At 45.9% G+C, this 18867-nt stretch overlaps 1 protein-coding gene across 7 annotated transcripts in view; it reads left to right on the top strand.

The window, feature by feature from the left end:
* The window catches only part of STARD13 (StAR related lipid transfer domain containing 13), a 383423-nt gene that overhangs the window by 358171 nt on the left and 6385 nt on the right, over positions 1-18867 (top strand). For 6 of the 7 annotated variants that reach the window (XM_079903299.1, XM_079903298.1, XM_079903297.1 and 3 more), the window contains 6 exons: positions 1174-2573; positions 3640-3813; positions 4969-5128; positions 12837-13035; positions 17835-18045; positions 18639-18753. In XM_079903299.1, the coding sequence (XP_079759425.1) occupies positions 1174-2573; positions 3640-3813; positions 4969-5128; positions 12837-13035; positions 17835-18045; positions 18639-18753 (2259 nt within the window). Of the gene's footprint in view, positions 1-1173; positions 2574-3639; positions 3814-4911; positions 5129-12836; positions 13036-17834; positions 18046-18638; positions 18754-18867 lie in introns of all 7 variants that reach the window. The other variant, XM_079903300.1, reaches the window with a different exon arrangement.

Below are 18867 nucleotides of genomic sequence, written 5' to 3'. Positions count from 1 at the left end.
GAACAGAATGCAGGAAGATTGGGAGGAACAGCTGAAATAAGTAAAGCACACTGCAATCAGGTCAAAAGAGCTTCGAATGCCATAATAACACTTAGGAGGGCTGAGGGAAACTGAAAGCTTCTAAACTGGGAAATCCTGTGATCGTACTTGGATTACACTTGGAAAGCTGTTTAGATGGAGAAGATGCTGGCCTGGTTTTTACTGTGATAACCCAGCCAGAGGTGCCAAGGACCTGCACTAGGGAATGGGAGTGAAGATAGGAGTGGGGGAGCGGATCTGAGAATCATTTCAGAGTTGGGTCTTGGTCATACGCATGGTGAGGAGAAGAAGGAGCAGATGATTCCGTTCATCTCAGAAGGAAATTATTTAGATGGCCTAAACAAAGCCATCTCTGGGAACCAGACTCTCCTCTCTCAGGTGCTACGAATTCAGGCAGAACCCAGACAAGTAAGAGAAATGTGTGAGGTGCAGCAGGTACGACAGGACAGAGCAGTGGGGCCTCGGCACCCGGACAAGCGTGTCCTACGAAGGCACTCCAATTCAGGGTTAATTAAAACCAAGAAGGCCGGCCCGGCCGTGCAGGCTGGGTTGGACTCTCCTCCACCAGGGGTCTCTAGAATAGCTCCCAAGTTTCTACTTCCAGGAATTCGGAGATAATTTTGCCGTCAACTTACACAGGGAACATATGCTAAGAATCAAGTCTGGGAGACTAAGGAGTGTTGGCTCCGAGGTTCAGAAGAGGGAAGCTGGAAATATGGTCCTAGGGCTCCATGAAGAGGTTTCAGGGAAGAAGTAAATGCATTTTATGGCAGGATTAAGTTTCTCTGTGAAAAGGGGAACTGCAGGTGTTTTATATTTAGGCTGTCTCGAGGATGGTAATTACGCCCTCTTTGTAATCAGGCAAGGAAGCTTCTCAGAGAGGAAGGAAGGCAAACTGAAAGGAAGAGAGCTTTGCGGGTTGGGAAGGAATCTTCCAGCTACTGGGAAGGAAGAGGGTGTAGGGACCATAAAGACGGTGGAGGGACCCAGCGAAGGTGCCCAGGAAACCCAGAGAGCACGCGCGACAGGGAAGGAAGGAGAAAAAGGAGGTGGGGGTACCGTGCCTGTGCTCACCTAGATTCCCCTCTCCATCCCAGCCACCTGTAAATGCGCGTCATCCTTGATGTTTCCCAGGGTGACGACTCTGATGAGGAAGATCTCTGCATCAGCAACAAATGGACTTTCCAAAGGACCAGCCGCCGGTGGTCTCGCGTGGACGACCTCCACGCAGTGTTTCCCGGCGGAGACAGAAACGGGTCGTCAGGAGACATTACGATGAGAAACACGACCAGCAGTGAGAGCGTCCTCACCGACCTGAGCGAGCCCGAGGTCTGCTCCATTCACAGCGAAAGCAGCGGCGGGAGCGACGGCCGCAGCCAGCCGGGCAGCTACGGCGCCGGCCGGGAGGCCTTGGACGGCCCCGGGCAGTACTGCGCCCACGGCCCAGCCATGCTGGACGCCACGCTGGGCGGCAGCAGCCTCCCGCCGTCCCCCAGAGACGGTCTCCAGCACCCTTTGCACCCAAAGAATGAGAAGCCCTCCCGGGCCAGAGCCAAATCCTTTCTGAAACGCATGGAAACACTGCGAGGGAAAGGAGCGCAGGGAAGGCAGAAGGGGTCCGGGCGGACCGGGGGCTTGGTGATCAGCGGCCCGGTGCTGCAGCAGGAGCCCGAGTCCTTCAAGGCCATGCAGTGCATCCAGATTCCAAATGGAGATCTCCAGAACTCACCCCCCGCTGCCTGCAAAACAGGGCTTCCGGGCCCCAGCAAATGGAGCGGTGAGAGCAGCCCGTCGGAAAACAGCAGCAGCGGGGTGAGCACGCCCGGCCTGAAGGAGCGAAGATGCCAGGAGGCCCACAAGCGCGGGGGCATGTACTTAGAAGACCTGGATGTGCTGGCGGGGACAGCACTGCGGGGTGCAGGGGACCAAAACCACGCACGCGAGTTTCATTCCCAAGAGAACTTGGTGGTGCACATTCCCAAGGACCACAAACCAGGCACGTTCCCCAAGGCGCTCTCTATCGAAAGCCTCTCACCAACAGACAATAGCAGCGGGGTTAACTGGAGGACTGGAAACGTCTCCCCGGGCAGACGACCGGGCCCTGGGGCCGGGGAGCCCAGGCTCATGGCGTCCTGCCACAGAGCGAGTCGAGTTAGCATCTATGACAACGTCCCTGGCTCCCACCTGTATGCCAGCACCGGGGATCTTCTGGACTTGGAGAAGGACGATCTCTTCCCTCACTTGGACGACATTCTGCATCATGTCAACGGGCTCCAAGAGGTAGTGGATGACTGGTCCAAAAACCTGTTACCTGAACTGCAGGCACATAACGCACTGTCCGGAGAAGCTGGCTTCTGCCCCTTTCCCCCTCCTAGTCAGATCACCTTAGATTTCGAAGGCAATTCTGTCTCCGAAGGTCGGACAACACCCAGTGATGTGGAAAGAGATGGAGCGTCTCTTAATGAATCAGAGGCTGCTGGGGTCAGAGAAAGGAGGGACTCTGGAGTAGGGGCCTCTCTGACCAGGCCAAACAGGTTGGTGGCATGACTTTGTGAAATGATGTTTAATCCATTTCATAATAATTATGGTCTATGTATTTAACAAACATTTATAGAGTACCTTCTAAATATTTAACACTGTCCTAAGTGATGTATGTGGTTGGGGATTATTTGAACAGTAGTAGTATGTCTTTTGTGCAGATACTGTGGTGATTGAATCCATGTTAACTCACATTCATTTCTCCTAGTGTTTACCCTTTAATTCAATCTTGGTTTTATGCAAAAAAAAATTTTTGAGCTTCTTATGTGCAAAGCACTGATGAGAAGGTCCATGACCTGTGCACAGGCCCTTCCCATGACCTTGCACAGCATCTCTACCCCAAATTTTAAACTTTTAAAAAACTCCATGAGAAATTTCTGAGATCTAAGGTGTATACACACTTCATAAGTTTATTTTGGCTTGAAAATGCCGATTACTACGTACATAAAAGCTGTTGTACAACGACCATTTCAGAAGCTCCTTAGACAATGGCCCTGGCAGGGCCTAAGCAGTAGGAACAGCCTACTGTATGTGCTGCTGGGTTTCTCACTGAGGCAGTGACGGCTCTCGGGGCTCATTGACTGACGTGTCATCACTTCAGTAGTGCTTCGTCAGTGCTGCTCACCAGTCAGAGTGCGGAGACAAGACAGCAGTGTGACAGTACTCTACAACTCCCAAACGTTTGCGATCTCTGGCTCTCTCTCTGTCACTGTCTGTCTGTCCGTCTGAATGTCTCTCTCTCTCTTACGCACACGCACAGTCTCAGCTGCTTTCAACACTTTGGGAATGAGTTTAGGAATAAACAAACACATAAAATTTATTATATCACTTATTTAAGCCTCCTAATGAAACAGATAATGACTTTTTCCAGATTTATCAGACTTGCGAAAAATAGTTTCTTCTGTTTATTCTGTACATTTTGTGTCTTCTGTTCCATTTGCTTGGTGGTTTTCTTGGCTCGGAACCTATTTTGATTAGCTACTTAACAATTAATAACATCCTGTATTTTCCGATAACACGTGCCTTTTGTGACTGGCTTCTCTGACGGTCTTTCCGGTAAAGGCGACTCCGGTGGAACAGCTTCCAGCTCTCACACCAGCCGCAGCCGTCCACGGCGTCGCCCCACATCAGCGGTCAGACAGCCGGCCAGCTGAACCTGCTCCAGCGCTTCTCCCTGCTTCGCCTCACGGCCATCATGGAAAAGCACTCCATGTCCAACAAACACGGCTGGACATGGTACGTAGCCCATTCACCTAGGAGGGGACTGTTTGTTCCAGGGCTCAGGGTGCGATCGCGAACACTTCAGTATTTACTTTCTGATTTCTGAAGAATCCGTTCATTGCCTTCACTGCCAATCTCCTGAAAATAATGCCCAGAGTTCTGCCTAACTGCCCGCCTCTGGGCTGCCAAAGCTTCGATCCAAAGCTTCGATGTGATGTAGCCTGCAGGAAGCATTGTTTTATTTGTAGCTCTCTGTCAGTTTCCAGGGAAGGCAGTCAGGCTCCAAGAAGAAAAAAGGACAAGTAAAGAGTAATCAGTTGTGAACAGAGACATTAAAAATAAACTTGCCATCAAGTAATTTTGGCAGTTTGCAAAGAAACATCTGTTTCTTGCACCTTCTGGCCCAATGCAGAGCTCAACACTTACAGCACTGCTTCATTCGAAGAGCACTGAACTCTTCAAATGCAGTTCTGCTTTTATTTCACTGGCAAATGAAAACAACGATATGCAGGAAACCTTTGGAATAAGGAATTGACAAAAGCATATGTTGGAACTTGAATGTGGACCTATTTTAGATGATTTGGTGGATTTGGAAAAAAATAAAATGTGTTGTTAATTGTCATATAGAGGAATCGGCAATGCTTTTATAAAAATATTTTAGAAAGTTATAAATTGCGTGGTTAAGTCAATATATGCTTGTGTATTAAAATTTCCTTTAAAAGGTACAACTGGTTTTAGAAAAGTAAGGATATAGTCTAGAAATGTGATTTATCTTCTCTCCCCGTCTTTCTCCCCCAACCCCAACCAGATTTCTTCTTCTTGATGTATTTTTTAATTTGTTTTGTTATGTCTTGTTGGGGACGTTTAAGTGTTTATCACTCGAGAAGTGTGTCTATCACCATTAAACTGGAAAGTCGAGCACTTGATTTGAAAGCAGGGCCATAAATCCATTCTGCTAACGTGAGTCACGCTGTTTAATAGTAGAGGTCTAACAGAGGCACGGGGCACACACAGTCCTTCCATGTAATGTGAGTAATTAAGAGAGAAACGTTGAATCCCCCCGTACTTGTCCAATATGCCAACAAAAGCTTGGCTTCCCTCTTGCTCTCACAGCCTGTCCCCACAGTGTGCTCCACGAGGCGTGCATGACCTGCTTTCTGTGAATTCTAGGGCAGTTCCAAAGTTCATGAAGAGGATGAAAGTTCCTGATTACAGAGACAAGACAGTCTTTGGCATTCCTCTCATCGTTCATGTCCAGAGAACGGGACAGCCCCTGCCACAGAGTATCCAGCAAGCCCTGAGGTATCTACGCAGCAACTGCCTCGATCAGGTAGGGTCGTAAATCCCAAGCACAGCCTGGGCTGTACGGAGTGCCAGGCAGAGCCAGATCTGTCCAGGATCAGACAAGACATGCCTCTCCAAAATAAAAGGCCTTGTGATCTTTGTAGGTCAGTATTTAATCTGACCAGGTGACATCCTTGTCAAGCTGTGTGAGGATGTTTCCTCACTGGCAACTTGAAGGACACCCTGGAGTGACTGCAGAAAGCTAATGTGAATCATTTGTACCCGTGATGGCTAATTTGTGTTCCCCCGAAACTGAGAGTAAAGCTGTCTACTGCATTTCCTTTTAATTATGGTCTCAGTGCCACCATTAATTTCACAGCATTCTGTTATCCCTCTTTGTCTTTTTTTTTAAAACCAGAATTAGGTCTTTATATCTCCCTTTATTAAATTTTTTTTGAAGCAGCACCATGACAAATTTATTTATATCTTTCAAAAAATTTATTTATTTATTTTTTAAATGTGCAAGTAAAATAGGAAAATAGGGACTTCCCTGGCGGTACAGTGGTTAAGACTTCGCCTTCCAATGCAGGGGATGTGGGTTCAATCCCTGGTCAGGAAGCTAAGATCCCACATGCCTCAGGGCCAAAAAACCAAAACATAAAACAGAAGCAATATTGTAATAAATTCAATAAAGACTTTAAACAGGGTCCACATCAAAAAATCTTTTAAAAATATGAAAATAATATCAGCTAAATTAAATATTCCCTCATCTTGTGGAGTTGATTAAAAAGCTCAAGCTAAACAAAAGTCTTGGAGATCATTTTTGTCTCCAGGACTGTGGGGGGCATCACAATGGTGGACTCTGATTGGCCCAGAAAGCAACCCATCCTATAATTAACCAGGCCAAGCCTTTGCTCCTTGGAATTAACACTCATTAGTTTCTCTGTTAGACATTCGGTCCAAAATGAAATTCTGCTTGATAAATTACAGCCTTGAGTAGTGGGGGTATTTTCAGGCAACTATTCTATAATGGCTTTTGTTCATCATACTCTGTAATGCCCTGTGAATAATCTGTGCCAACCTAAGATTATTTGCACTTCTCATTGATTTTCCCTTGGCCTTGGGCTCAGCGGACAGGAATGAGCTGAGCTACATGAATTCATGAACTGATGCTTGTCTCTACCCCAATGCTGAGATCACGCTAAGAATCAAGATGGTCTCTTAATGAATCCGATACCAGTTTTCAGTAAGAATGAGAGTAACTTCTTCATTCGATGCCATTGCTGATTGAACTAAATGCATTATTCCATTCTCCCTTCCCACTCCTAATCTAGGTAATACCCATGCCTACATTTTTTCATATTTAGATGTTATAGTGAGGGTAACAGTGGTTGCTGTTCCTGTTGTGGTGGTGATGGCTGCTTTGTTCGAGAAATGGCCTGGATGGCTTGCCTGTTGTTTCCCAGAAAGAAGGGCGGTAGGACCACTTGTCTAAAGCTAATGGTGCTCATCTTTGGCAGATGCCCCAATATTAACTGACTTGTGAATAACATCCCAGTAGAGCAATCCATTGAATCTGGTTTGTTAAGTGTTAGATTTGGGGCTTTTTTCATTTTAGAGTTTTTATCAAAAGCACACCTTCATCAAAGGTAGAGGGTCTGTGGGTGTTTTACTGAGGAAACTTTTTGGGGAGGTGGGCTCAAGTGAATACTTGGAAACGCCCACTCTAATCACTCTCTTCTGCAGCCCTGCGAGTACTGCAACCACGCCCTCTGGCATAGGACTTCGTGGCTTCAGTTGTACTTTTACTGGTTGATTAGTGCAGACCCAAGACTGTATTTTGTGGAGAGTAGCCTGTTATTCGGACACATGTTTTTCCAAGCTTCTCAGTTTTCCTAAGGGTGTGTAAGACTCATCTCCCCTCTTGGCCGGTTCCCTTAGAGTGTTCGGCTCTGCCTTTTACCAAGCATAGAAAATATTCTGTTCCAAACATTCTAATGGATAGCCAGCTAGCTGATGCTTATCAGCAAAAGCTCTACTCAGAGAAAACAGTGTTTGTTCAGGAATGCTTAAAGTAAATGCAGGCCATCTGTGCCATTCATTCAATAATAGTAACCTTTCTTGCGTGCCCAGCATGTTTCAGGGATCATATTAAGTATCCTGTAAGCATTGCCTCATTTAATCCCATATCCACCCTGGGCAGGGTTAGCCCCTAGGAGGCAATGGTGGAGCCAACACTTGCTTGAAGATGTATCTGCAGAGTCCAAGTTTTTAACAAGTGCACTTTGCTACCACCTGTTAGAATTGCTTGTCCCAGTGGACTTTGGGGTGATGCCATCTCTAGCATTGAGGGACACTCTGAAAAGTGGCCCGAAACAACTCATTGATGAATTCACTCTCAGGATTGTGTTGATGTTGATCATTATATCATGTGGTGTGTTTTCTGTAAGAATGAAAGAATTTTTTTCTCTGGCCCCAGCACCTGAAAAGATGGTTGTTTTTAGATAACTGGTCTGTATTTATATGAGGTTCACCAGACTCATTCAGCTGGATATGTTTTCCTCTCTACACTGGCTGCTAGAATTATTGAAGCCAAATGCATGTTCTGCCTGTAGTAAATATATATAATTTGGGGGCATGAATTTTGTGTGTGAACCTCATTCCTACTTCCTGCTAACCTTTTCTATCTTTATTTTCCTTTTGCTCTAGTCCTCTCGTCTATTATCTTTAATTGTGTCTTACTGTACTTTATAGATCACTGTAAGTCACCTTGAATTCTTTCTCGAACAAGATTGGGTATGAATGCATTGTAATACCACCACTCTACTCCCCGCATAGTCTTTATGTAGAATGGAAACCAATCCCGCCCCCTGCAGATTCTGAATAATGAATATCACCGGCATCACTACTGTTACTGGGCCCAGTGTCCTGTTTGAAGACAAAGTCATATGAACAGAGAGAAGGACAGTGGCACCGAAACCCGCTCAATCTCTACTCACTGGCTTATTCCCAGCCTCCATTTCAGGCCTATAACTATTTTTTTTTTTTTAAATCTGGAAGAACGCCACACTGAAAAACAGTATGCTGGCAAAGCTTTATAAGAAAAAAGACTCATTTCATAGACATAAATACTGATTCTAAATGTAACCGCAATGAACAAGGCAACCCTTCTCTTGTATCCGTCAAAAGAAAAAGTCCTCAAGATGTCAAAGGGACTTTCGTGGAATCCAGTTCCTCCCCTTATGGGGTACCCAACACCAGCAGGGCCCCCACCTTGTATGTCCCTCCCCTTCATCAGCACACAGTGTGGGCAGCACACAGAGCCCCCCTCTGGTCCCTGTGAAGAAGGAAGGTGGTCATAGGAAGGGACAAGGGGAAACTAGAGAAACATAATAAGAATCGAAGAAAACCAGGCTCAGGAGGAAGACTGTTTTAGAGATTTAAGAGCAAACTCGAGCAAATAAAAGCCAATGAATCAGAAAAGAAAGAGGAAGGACAAGAGTCACAAGGAAGGAGCAGACACACACGAGATGAGGGTCCTTCCTTCGCCAACCGCACCTCCTCTGAAAGGAAGACTCAGGTCTACACAGGCTCTTGAGATCTCAGCCCCCCGGCCGTGCAAGACCAGAGGGTCTCAGAATACTCTTCCTCTAAACCCCCCTTAACTGGCTTCTCTGCTGCCTGCCTGCCTCTACATGGTCCCCTCGAACCACCATGCAAGACTGCCCCAAGGCTCAGCCCCTCATCCCAGGGAGGGGGGCTTCCTGCACTAAGCTCAGCTTCTCTCCCTCATGCTACACATTCTTCTCAAACATTCATCGCAAACAGCTGACGTCAGCCCTACAGGGTCCTGCAACAAGACCACCGTTCCACCTGCACCCCCAAGTGCAGAACAGCTTCCACATGAGGAAACACAGTGTATCCATTTTTGCCCTGGCAGCTGGCTGGAGATGAAATAGGGAGTTTGGCCTTCGGTTCTGAACCATTTGTATTCAGACGCAGCAGTTTGTGAGACGAGCGGGCTTTGTGGCTGAGCTTTATTTCTGCCCTACATCAACTGCACAGAAGGACAGGTTATACCCAGCCCCTGATGAATATGAAGTCACGGCAGAGAGTGGCTAAACCTGCGGTGCTCCAAATAAGAACCCACCACATACTGTTCTTAGGAACCTCTCTCTCTCTCTCAATAAAAGCAACTTTTCTTCATTAGCGGAGCACATCCCTAAAGAAGAGGAAATGCAAGTCCTGACAAACATCATTAAGTGCTGCAAGGATTAGCATAAACAGGATGCCAAGTAGGAGATTTAATATTATTTAGATGAAATTTGAGTTCTAATGCAGCACTCATGCCCAGGCTCTCCTTCTAATGGAGCAGTAAGTTTTAAAAGCCCAATTATGCTGGGAAGACACTTCATACTCAGTACAAGTGTCCTCGACCTGCCGCCTGTTCATCACCCTCCCTGCTGCCTACCTCGGGTAAGATAAGTGATGTTCCAGCGCCTATCTGTTTAAATTACACTTTGAGTCCTTGCTTTCTCACAGCTGAGTTTTTGGGTAGAAGACTAAAGAGAGAGGAAAGTAAAACTAGATCAGAGCAACACTCATTGTTCATCCTTTTATCTTTAAAATGAGAGATTATGTGCAAGAGAAAAGCTTAAAAAATGGATTTCGCATTGCTGACCTCTATTCTTACCTTTTAAGAGAGTCTTAGAGCCGTGCTTTCGAGGTACATGAGAGCAGGCCCTGCTGTGTAATTTGTGGGGCCTTGTGCAAAACGAAAGTGCAAATAAATTATGAAGAATTTCAAAACGGTGACCGCAGAACGTTAAACCAAGTGTGGGTCCCCGTGTGTCTACCCAGGTCACCCGCCCACCAGTGACAGACACGGAAGCAAATGAAAGACATTTCACACATCTTGGGTCCTCCTCGTAATGAAGCTGAAGGGTCCGGAGTTGCCTCCCATTGGCTATGATGACAAGGGTGCCCTTAGAAGAAAGCCATTTTAAAGTGGTTTCTTTGGTCCTCCACTTTTTACTTAGAAAAAACAAAAAAATTAGCCAAAAATGCATATTTTATCACTGCTCTGAAAGCTTTTTGCAGAAGAAATGATGGTTGCCAACTCCATGGGCCAACACCCCTGGTTGCTCTATGATGATGGCTAGGAGAAGCTCTTCTCTCTGGTTCCAGGGCCTGTACATCACTAGAGGAAGCTTCTATTTACCACGCCCAGGGAGTTTTTCACTCCAGGGACCAGAAGCCCTGCCCCCAAATGGCTTAAACTATAGAAAATTCCCACGGTCACATGACAAGAAGGCAGGAAGCAGGACAGTTCCAGGGTTAGTTCTTACATCAGCTCAGTGACATCTTTGAAGACAGGCGCCCTTACCATCTTTCCCTTCCGCCATCCTCCACTCCAACATCTGGAGTCTGATTTCAGACCACCTTTACTTTATTAGGCTTAGGAAAAAAACTTTCCTTTGGTGCTTCCAACAAAAATCCCCAGAACCCACAGCTATTTCCCACGTCCCTTGGATGATAAGGGTGGGACGGGAAGGCTATTGTCAGAAATTGAGGCAGAACAAATAAATACCTGACAACCCTCTGGACATCCTGTGAGATCTAAGTCAGAACAAGCAGCTCGGAGCCCGCAGCTGGAGAGCTCCAGACATGTCTAAAATAATTAAAATCACAATATTTGCTGAAACTAGAAAGAAACTTGGAAACAAAACAATACAAAGAAAACATCACTGGGATGTGTGTATACCTGCACGTCACTGTGCACCCAGAATCAAAGCCAGCAAGACACAGAGGACAAAAGAGGAATCTCGTTCTGCAGTGTCCTCACAAACACTTGTCTGCTTTATTCTTTTTATAGAATCCGATCAATATTTCTCTACCATTAAAACATAATAATAACAGGAATTCTCAAATGGAATAATACCAACTCACAGGAGGATAACTGTGAGTCACACTGAGGAATTCACCTCTGGGGCACTTGGCTTCTGAGAACTCCCGCGCAGCACAGCCCTGAGGCACGGTCCCAGGCCTCCTTCCAGAATCCGAAGAGTTGAGATGTAAACACATCAAGGCTGGATCTCACTTCGATAATCACTCATTTGACATCTTGAACTTTTCTTTTGACAGGACATGCTTTCTTCTCATGCCCTTTGATGAAACTTGGAGTAGTTGCCAGAGGAAGAGAAATGCTCTTTAGATTCTTCTTGGCAATGTTTTGCATTTTCTAGACATTCCAAACTTTAAGAATAAAAAAGAAAGCAATTAATATTTTAAGTGACACTATGCCTTAATATCCTGTTCTGTGAAATTAGGGTGGTAAGCCTTGGAATGCCAAGAAGTATTACTAAGAATTCTGTCTTTATTGCCACAAAAAGTAGCGGTGTATAATTGCCCCTGCGATCCATTCAGCTGACGTATACAAAAACCTGAGTATTCTCTAATTGCTTGGAATTCTTCCCTTGCTGTTACGCAGTTTAAAAGAATTGGCGCTGCTCTCTGTTTATAGCAGCAACCAAGAGAGCTCGCTTCAGACCCCTGAGCTTGGGTCGAGGCCGGCCTGGCACACAGAGCAGCCAGTGAGACAACCTGGCATGTCTCTCCAGGAATAAGGAGGGAGAGCAGCGCTGACTCGAGGCCGCTGCCCACCTCTCTGACCACTGGGAATGTGGAAGTGGGCCAACCAGTGAGCCCTTGGGGAGTGAAGAGTGGAGACTGAGGGTTGAAGAACCAGTTTTGAGAAACTCAGTGCCTATAGGCATTTAAAAATAGTAGACGTACGAATTCACCATAAGCCTGGGCTCCCAAAGAAGCTCAGTTCTTTTGGGGTGACGGCAGGTCCACTTGGGGAGAGCCTACAGCATAACTTGGAAACCACTGCAGGAACCTCCATCCTCATCGGGCTCTGCTCCCCCCGGCTTGTTCCTGTTAGGGGCATTATCCCCACGGTAGCTTATTGCTCCATTCATTTATCAAGCAGAGGAGGAGTCTAAGCCCTAAGGATGAAAAAGGCATAATACAGTGTCTTGAAGTCTGAAGAAAAGCCATTTAGGAATCATTCTCAATACAGCCATAGCTTCTACACATAATAGCTAACCAGGTAGAGTAGTAAGTGCATCATATGAGAAGCATATGTTACAAGGATTCTGAAGAAGGAAAAGCATATAAGACCTGTCAATCAAAATATGTGCTGAACGATATTTTGTTTCATGAGCATATTCCCTATAAACCTCTCCCTCAAAGGGGCACTGGATATGGTTACCTATCTGGGATCCACCAAACCTTCCATTGACAGAAGTTTCTCAAAACCCCCACTAAAGTATACACACCAGAAGGTAGGGAATTTTGTCTGACCTGCTCACTAATGACTCTTAGAAGATATAAGTATGCCTGATATATAGGGGGTATTTAATCATTACTTGTTAAATAAATGAATAAAAAAATAACGTCTACCATGTTGTAAGACTTGACAAGTCACAAAGCACAATCACGTATATTTTGTCAGGAGCCCTGTAAGGTGGGCTATTATTCTTATTTTCATTTCATGGGAGAGGAAGTCAGTGTTCAGCTACTGCCCGAAGTAGCTAAGTTAGTAATTTACAATATACTAGTTTGGATGCAATTCCAAGTCATCGAGTCCTGGTCCTATTGCCTTCTCATCTCCGTCAGCGTGCTTGCAGTAGGAAGAAAACGTCTGGGGTAAAGGCGGCCTCACTAACACTCACTGTGTCTTGTTTCAGGTGGGTCTTTTTCGAAAATCAGGCGTGAAGTCTCGAATCCATGCCTTACGTCAAATGAACGAGAGCTTTCCTGAGAACGTCAGCTATGACGACCAATCCGCTTACGACGTGGCGGATATGGTGAAGCAGTTCTTCCGGGACCTTCCTGAGCCTCTTTTCACCAACAAGCTCAGCGAGACCTTCCTCCACATCTATCAGTGTAAGTGGGAACAAGGTAGATCAGTGTTCTCAAGTGCATTCATCCTCCTAAAAAACAAAATTCTGTAGATTGAATTTTAATCGTACAAGTAATGCATGAAGAAGTATATAAAAGTTATGATTCTACCTTCCTCTCTGGAAGTAAACTTTGTTCACACTTCAATATGGAAATCTCCAGGCTATATTTTATGCATTTGAAAATACGTTTTTGACATCAAAATCTTCCTGCTCAATAGGGTTTTATGTAGGATATAAAAACTAACTTTCAATGTACTTTTAATAAATTTAAAATGAAAAGGTAACAATAGAATTTATTTTATATATAGGTGTTTTTAAAAAGAAAGCATTTCCTTGGGATATATGAAATCCAAATGTGTTAAAATGACTAGAAATAAAAGGAAATGTATTTTAATGCAATGTACTTTAATTGTTGAAAAGTAAGCAAACCAAATCAAGGCTTAAGCTTAATTCAACTAATTTATATTTTCACTTAGAACTTTTTAAGTGATGTGAAGTTGATAATTCTCAGCAAAACCCCTATAATTAATCATTGAGAAAAGCAAGTATTGATTTAACAACATATCCTGCTAAAGATAGTTGCAAAGTAGGGGATGGTATTAGAAATGAACACGTGGCTCTTTTCTAGCTGCACTGTTATGGTTATACAGTTGTCCCTCAGTATCCTTGTGGGATTCCTTCCGGGACCCACCGAGGATGCTAAAGTCCCATAGTCGGTTTTCTGTATCCTCGGTTGGGCATCCGAGGATCCAGACAACCACGATCATAAACATAGTACAGGATTCACAGGTCACTGAGTCTGCAGATTCAGGACCCAAGTATGGGGAGAGCCGACTGTGTATTTATTGGAAAAAAAAAAAATTTGCCTGTTAAGTGAACCCATACAGGTCAAACCGTGTTGTTCAACAGTTAACTGTAAGTATTTAATGGTCCAAGCCTCAATTCTTTAGGAAAAAAACACTTGGCCTGTGGACTTTTGAGTTTTTAGCAACATATACATGAAGTGGACCTTGACATGGAATTGATCCAACTTGAAAAAGATTCTTGCTGTTGAGAATTCTGTACTAAATGTGTTTCAGGAGTTTATAATATTGGAAATTCGAAAAGGATTATAACAAGTACCACTTGTAAAAACAGGATAAAGTGGTGACCCACTAAATAAATATTATTTTGTCAGAGTGAATAGGTTAAGTTAAAACTAGTGATACATGTTGCTGGAGGCTAAATACAGGGAATTCATGATGTTTCTGCTGTAAGAGGTTGAGCTGCATTTTTCAGTTAAACCTCCCTTACGGTTTGGATGTAGCATATATGAGTCTTTACATTTAATCAGTTCTCAGGTTATGGTTGACACTAGTCTAAGGTTAAAGTCAGATTATTTCCAAGAGATAAATGCTTTTAGCCCTTTGTGAGACTCACAAGCAAAATAAAACAGGTCAAAGCAGGGCTTATTTTAGCTGAGCAAACATTTACTGAGTTCTGCTTATGTTCAGGGCACTATGCTGAGCACTGCAGAGCATATGGATGGGTAAGACTTAACTCTGCTCTTAAGCATCTTACAGTTGAGGGAGACAAGACATGTACATAAATAACTGCAAAACAGCAAGACTGGAGAAATCCCATGATAAGGTTACAAAGAGCACCCAAGGGGGTTGAGATGAAGAACAAGGACTTGGTAGAGCAGTGACAACTGAAGGTTGAGACACGTGAGGAACACATGCTGAGTGAAGTAAATAGCTCATGTGTCAGGAGATTACAGGATTTCTGTCTGGCTGGCAAGGAAGGGTAACTGTCCAGTGCAGCATCAAATGACTCCAAAAATTAGACTGGGACTGTACCCAGGAAGGGCACTGAATATTAGAGCAAAGAGTTCATATTTGATTCATTAATCACTGCGGGGACCCCTTGGGTGGTGTTGAGGGAGCTACCAGTTACGGTGCTCTCAGCTGTAAACACAGAACCCAAAATCCAACAAACAGTGGTTTAAATAATAAAGACATTATATAATCGCACACGACAAGAAATCTGGACTTTAATAATTCCAGAGTTGGTTAATTCAGTGACACCATGGCTGAGGTCAGCATCTCTTGTCATCCCCTTAAGGTCACAATATGACGGCCACCACTCATCTTTATCATGTCTTCCCCAAATCACATCCAAAGGCAAGAGGCAGGCAGAAGGATTCTCCTTGGGCATATGTCTCTTTTTTTTTTGGCGGTACACGGGCCTCGCACTGTTGTGGTCTCTCCCGTTGTGGAGCACAGGCTCCGGACACGCAGGCTCAGCGGCCATGGCTCACGGGCGCAGCCACTCCGCGGCATGTGGGATCCTCCCGGACCAGGGCACGAACCCGTGTCCCCTGCATCAGCAGGCAGACTCCCAGCCACTGCGCCACCAGGGAAGCCCCATATGTCTCTTTTTATCAGGGAGATAAATTTACAGAAATGCCTACCTAGCATTTATCTTGGTCCCATAGACCAGAAATTTTACACTTTTCTCCCCTAAATCAATCACTGGGAAGAGGAATGGCATTACCATTTTTGGTCTAGGCCAACATGGTTATCCCGTGATTTTGAGGGAGGGGCCCAACTTCGCTGAGCACATTACAGCCCAGTCCTGAACAGAATGTGGGTTTTCTTACAGAGAAAGGAGGAGAGAGTAGGTATTTCACAGGCAGCCAGGCTTGTGCCACAGGGTGCATGTCCATTGGAACTGCTTATTTGACCCATGAATCTGGAAGTGGTGAACGAGAGGTACTGGACAGGACGAGAATGGAGGGTTAGGGAGCCAGCACATTAATTGAGGCTCTGGGTTACCTGTGGGGACCTCCAGCAGCAAGACTAGAAATAAAGATGTTCTAGGGATAGACTCTGGAGTCTGTTTCCAAAGGGCTGTGGAGAAGAGAGGGACAGTTCCTCCTCTGTTCTCCAGAGCAGGTCCAACTGTAGCTCTGTTACTTCTTGGACTTTCATCAGATGATTAATTAGAGTGTTGGATGGATAATGAACACATGTGAGGCCCACGGTCTACAGGAGAGAGAAGGAGGCAGGGATCAAAGACGACCCTGTAGTTTTAAAGAGCATTCAGAAAGGAAAAGGGGGAGGGGAGCTGATCTGGGGGCAGGGAGGAGCCTGGACGTGCAGTCTGAAGTGCTGCTGGCCATCTGTGTGGACGCCAGTTATCAGCACCTAGAAATCCAGATCTAGAACAGTCTTCTGAGAGCCAGGAAAGAGGCAGGAACCACAGGAGTGCCTGTGCCACAAAAAAGGTCAAAGAGGCTAGGATCCGATATGAAGGCTGAATTTAGGGATTGATAGTTGACCTTTGCAGGCACCTTTAGTAGAAAATAATGACAGAAGGTAGTTTCTGAGGGATAAAGAAACGAGTGAGTAGAAGGAAGCTGGGACAACCTGTAGCCATGACAGATGACTCTTCAAAAATTTTGGCACAGAAGAGAAGGTTGGCAACCTAAAGCTAAACAATGCATGCACCGGACATCTTACCTAAAGCAGCTTATTTAAAGGCAGTTCAAGGGCTCCAGCTGAATTTATAACACTTCAGTGACAAGCCTGAGGCCATTAGGAGTATCTGCTTCTGCTTCAGCACAAGCAAGAAAAAGGAAAAAGGTTTCTGTATAATGTGAACAGAATGGCTCTCCTCTATCAAACCCAGGTCTGTCTCGTGCCAGTTCACAGTGGACGTGGTAGGGGTGGGGGTGGGTTCCAGAATGTCCAACCCATGGTCAGGCTCTTCCAGAGACTCGCATTTGCCGGGTGACTGGGGCCCGCAGTGTGCCCCGCCCTGGGAGGGCCGATGATGGAGAGGGGCAGGACCTGGGCAGAAGGCACGCCACAGCACCCCCCCCCCCCCCCCGCGCAGCAGGCTCCACATTTTTTTTATCAGGCACCCCTGCCAGTAGGAGCTATCTGAGCATGTATACTTACGTATTTTCAATAATATAAATATATCATGATATACTATAATATACTGTGCCTATCACAAGACACATCCCATCAGTATTTTCAAAGCATGAGAGAAAACAAACACCAGTGGAAATCCCAAGTTTCTTCCCACCCCCCTTTGGAGCACAGACACCTGCTGCAGACACCCGCTCTAGAACCTGGTATTGTAGGAAAGACAACCGTGTTAGCCCACGTGAGCTCCTGACGGTGTCTTTCAGAGAGAGAGGAATAAGGGTGGCGAGTCAGGCCTCACAGATCATTAACAAACACAGCCAGGGGGCAGCAGAATGCAGCACGGAGCACCCATTTTTCTATACCTTTTCCTTTTAGTTACCTCATACTGTTCAGGCCGATTCCCTTTCAAGCCTGCTGACCAGTGCCCATCACCCCTATCACCGCCCAGATGGGGAATGGGCCCGAGAAGGGGGGGGCCTGGTTCCTCTTCCCCAAGCCCTGGGCGTCCTGGGGGATGCTTCGCGAGCTGGAGGTGGGGTGGGAGGGAGGGTGGGCAAGAGGTTTGAAACAGGTAGGTGAGGAGGCGGATTGCTCCAAGAGTATGAAAAGCCAGCGCAGGGTGTTCCTTTGCATGTCCAGCCTCGTTGTGAAGACTGTGGGTTCTGGAGTGAGACTGTGGGGTTCCGACGGCAGCTCGTCAAGTTTCTCACCACCTGGGGCAGCTCCACGCCCTTAGCTGTTGTCATGTCACTGCTGATGCTGACAGTGACCCCGAGTGTGTTCGCAGGAAGGTAGCGCTCGCTCCCCGTCCCCCTGGCTCCTTCCGCGGCTGTTCCTCTAACTCCCGGCACCGCTTTTTCTGCAGACGTCCCCAAAGAGCAGCAGCTGCAGGCAGTGCAGGCGGCCATCCTGCTGCTGGCCGACGAGAGCAGGGAGGTGTTGCAGACGCTGCTGTGCTTCCTCAACGACGTGGTCCATGCGGTGGAGGAGAATCAGATGACGCCCATGAACCTGGCTGTGTGTCTGGCCCCCTCCCTCTTCCATCTGAATTTACTGAAGAAGGAAAGCTCCCCCAGGTGGGTTTTCCTCAGCAAGAACGCTAATGCTAAACCAGGTATTCCCCACGGCTACTTAAAAAAACTCGCGCTGTATTGCAAGTTGCGGATTTGTCAGCACTTCATTCATAATCAGAAAATGTTTGGAGGAACATAATTCGTGTGGCTCAGCGTCAGGGAACTGTCAAAGTAGCACAGTGTCCTTTGTGATCCCGAAAGCCTGGAGTTTTGTTTTGTTTTGCGTGTGTTAGTGGGAAGGAGGGAAAAAGGACACAGTAGTATTTTACAATCTTCAATTTTAAAAGGCTAGATTTAAGGCCCAAGCACGGGCAGCTTGCAGTGAAGTAGTTTCAAACTTGGGAAAAACAGATCAATTTCTCCCCCAACAGTTATTCCTGCCCGTGTATTATTCCAAGGTTTTCCATTATGAACTGTCAAACTCTTAGCCTGACTCAGGATATCTAAGATGTGTAGTCACTGTTTCTATTTGGAAATGAGAAAGTATGGGATCTGGGTGACATCTAGGCATGAAGACATGACAAAGGGATGAGCTTGTGTACTGTGAAAAGCTCTTGGGTTTGGGATCCGCTGAAGACTCTCCCCCTCAATTACAGAGTCATCCAGAAGAAATATGCCTCCGGGAAGCCAGATCAAAAGGACCTCAGTGAGAATCTGGCCGCAGCTCAGGGGCTGGCCCACATGATCATGGAATGCGACAGACTTTTTGAGGTAAGTGAAAGGCTCCAACTGCCTTCCTTATAGCTCTTGGAACTCGGTAAGACGCTTGGAATGGTTGCTGCATTTATGGCTTATTTCTGTTTTTTCCTGATTTTATGACAATGG

The sequence above is a fragment of the Stenella coeruleoalba genome (assembly GCF_951394435.1).
Source record: "Stenella coeruleoalba genome assembly, chromosome: 18".
Classification (NCBI taxonomy): Eukaryota; Metazoa; Chordata; class Mammalia; order Artiodactyla; family Delphinidae; genus Stenella; species Stenella coeruleoalba.
This window is presented reverse-complemented; position numbering and strand designations above follow the sequence as displayed.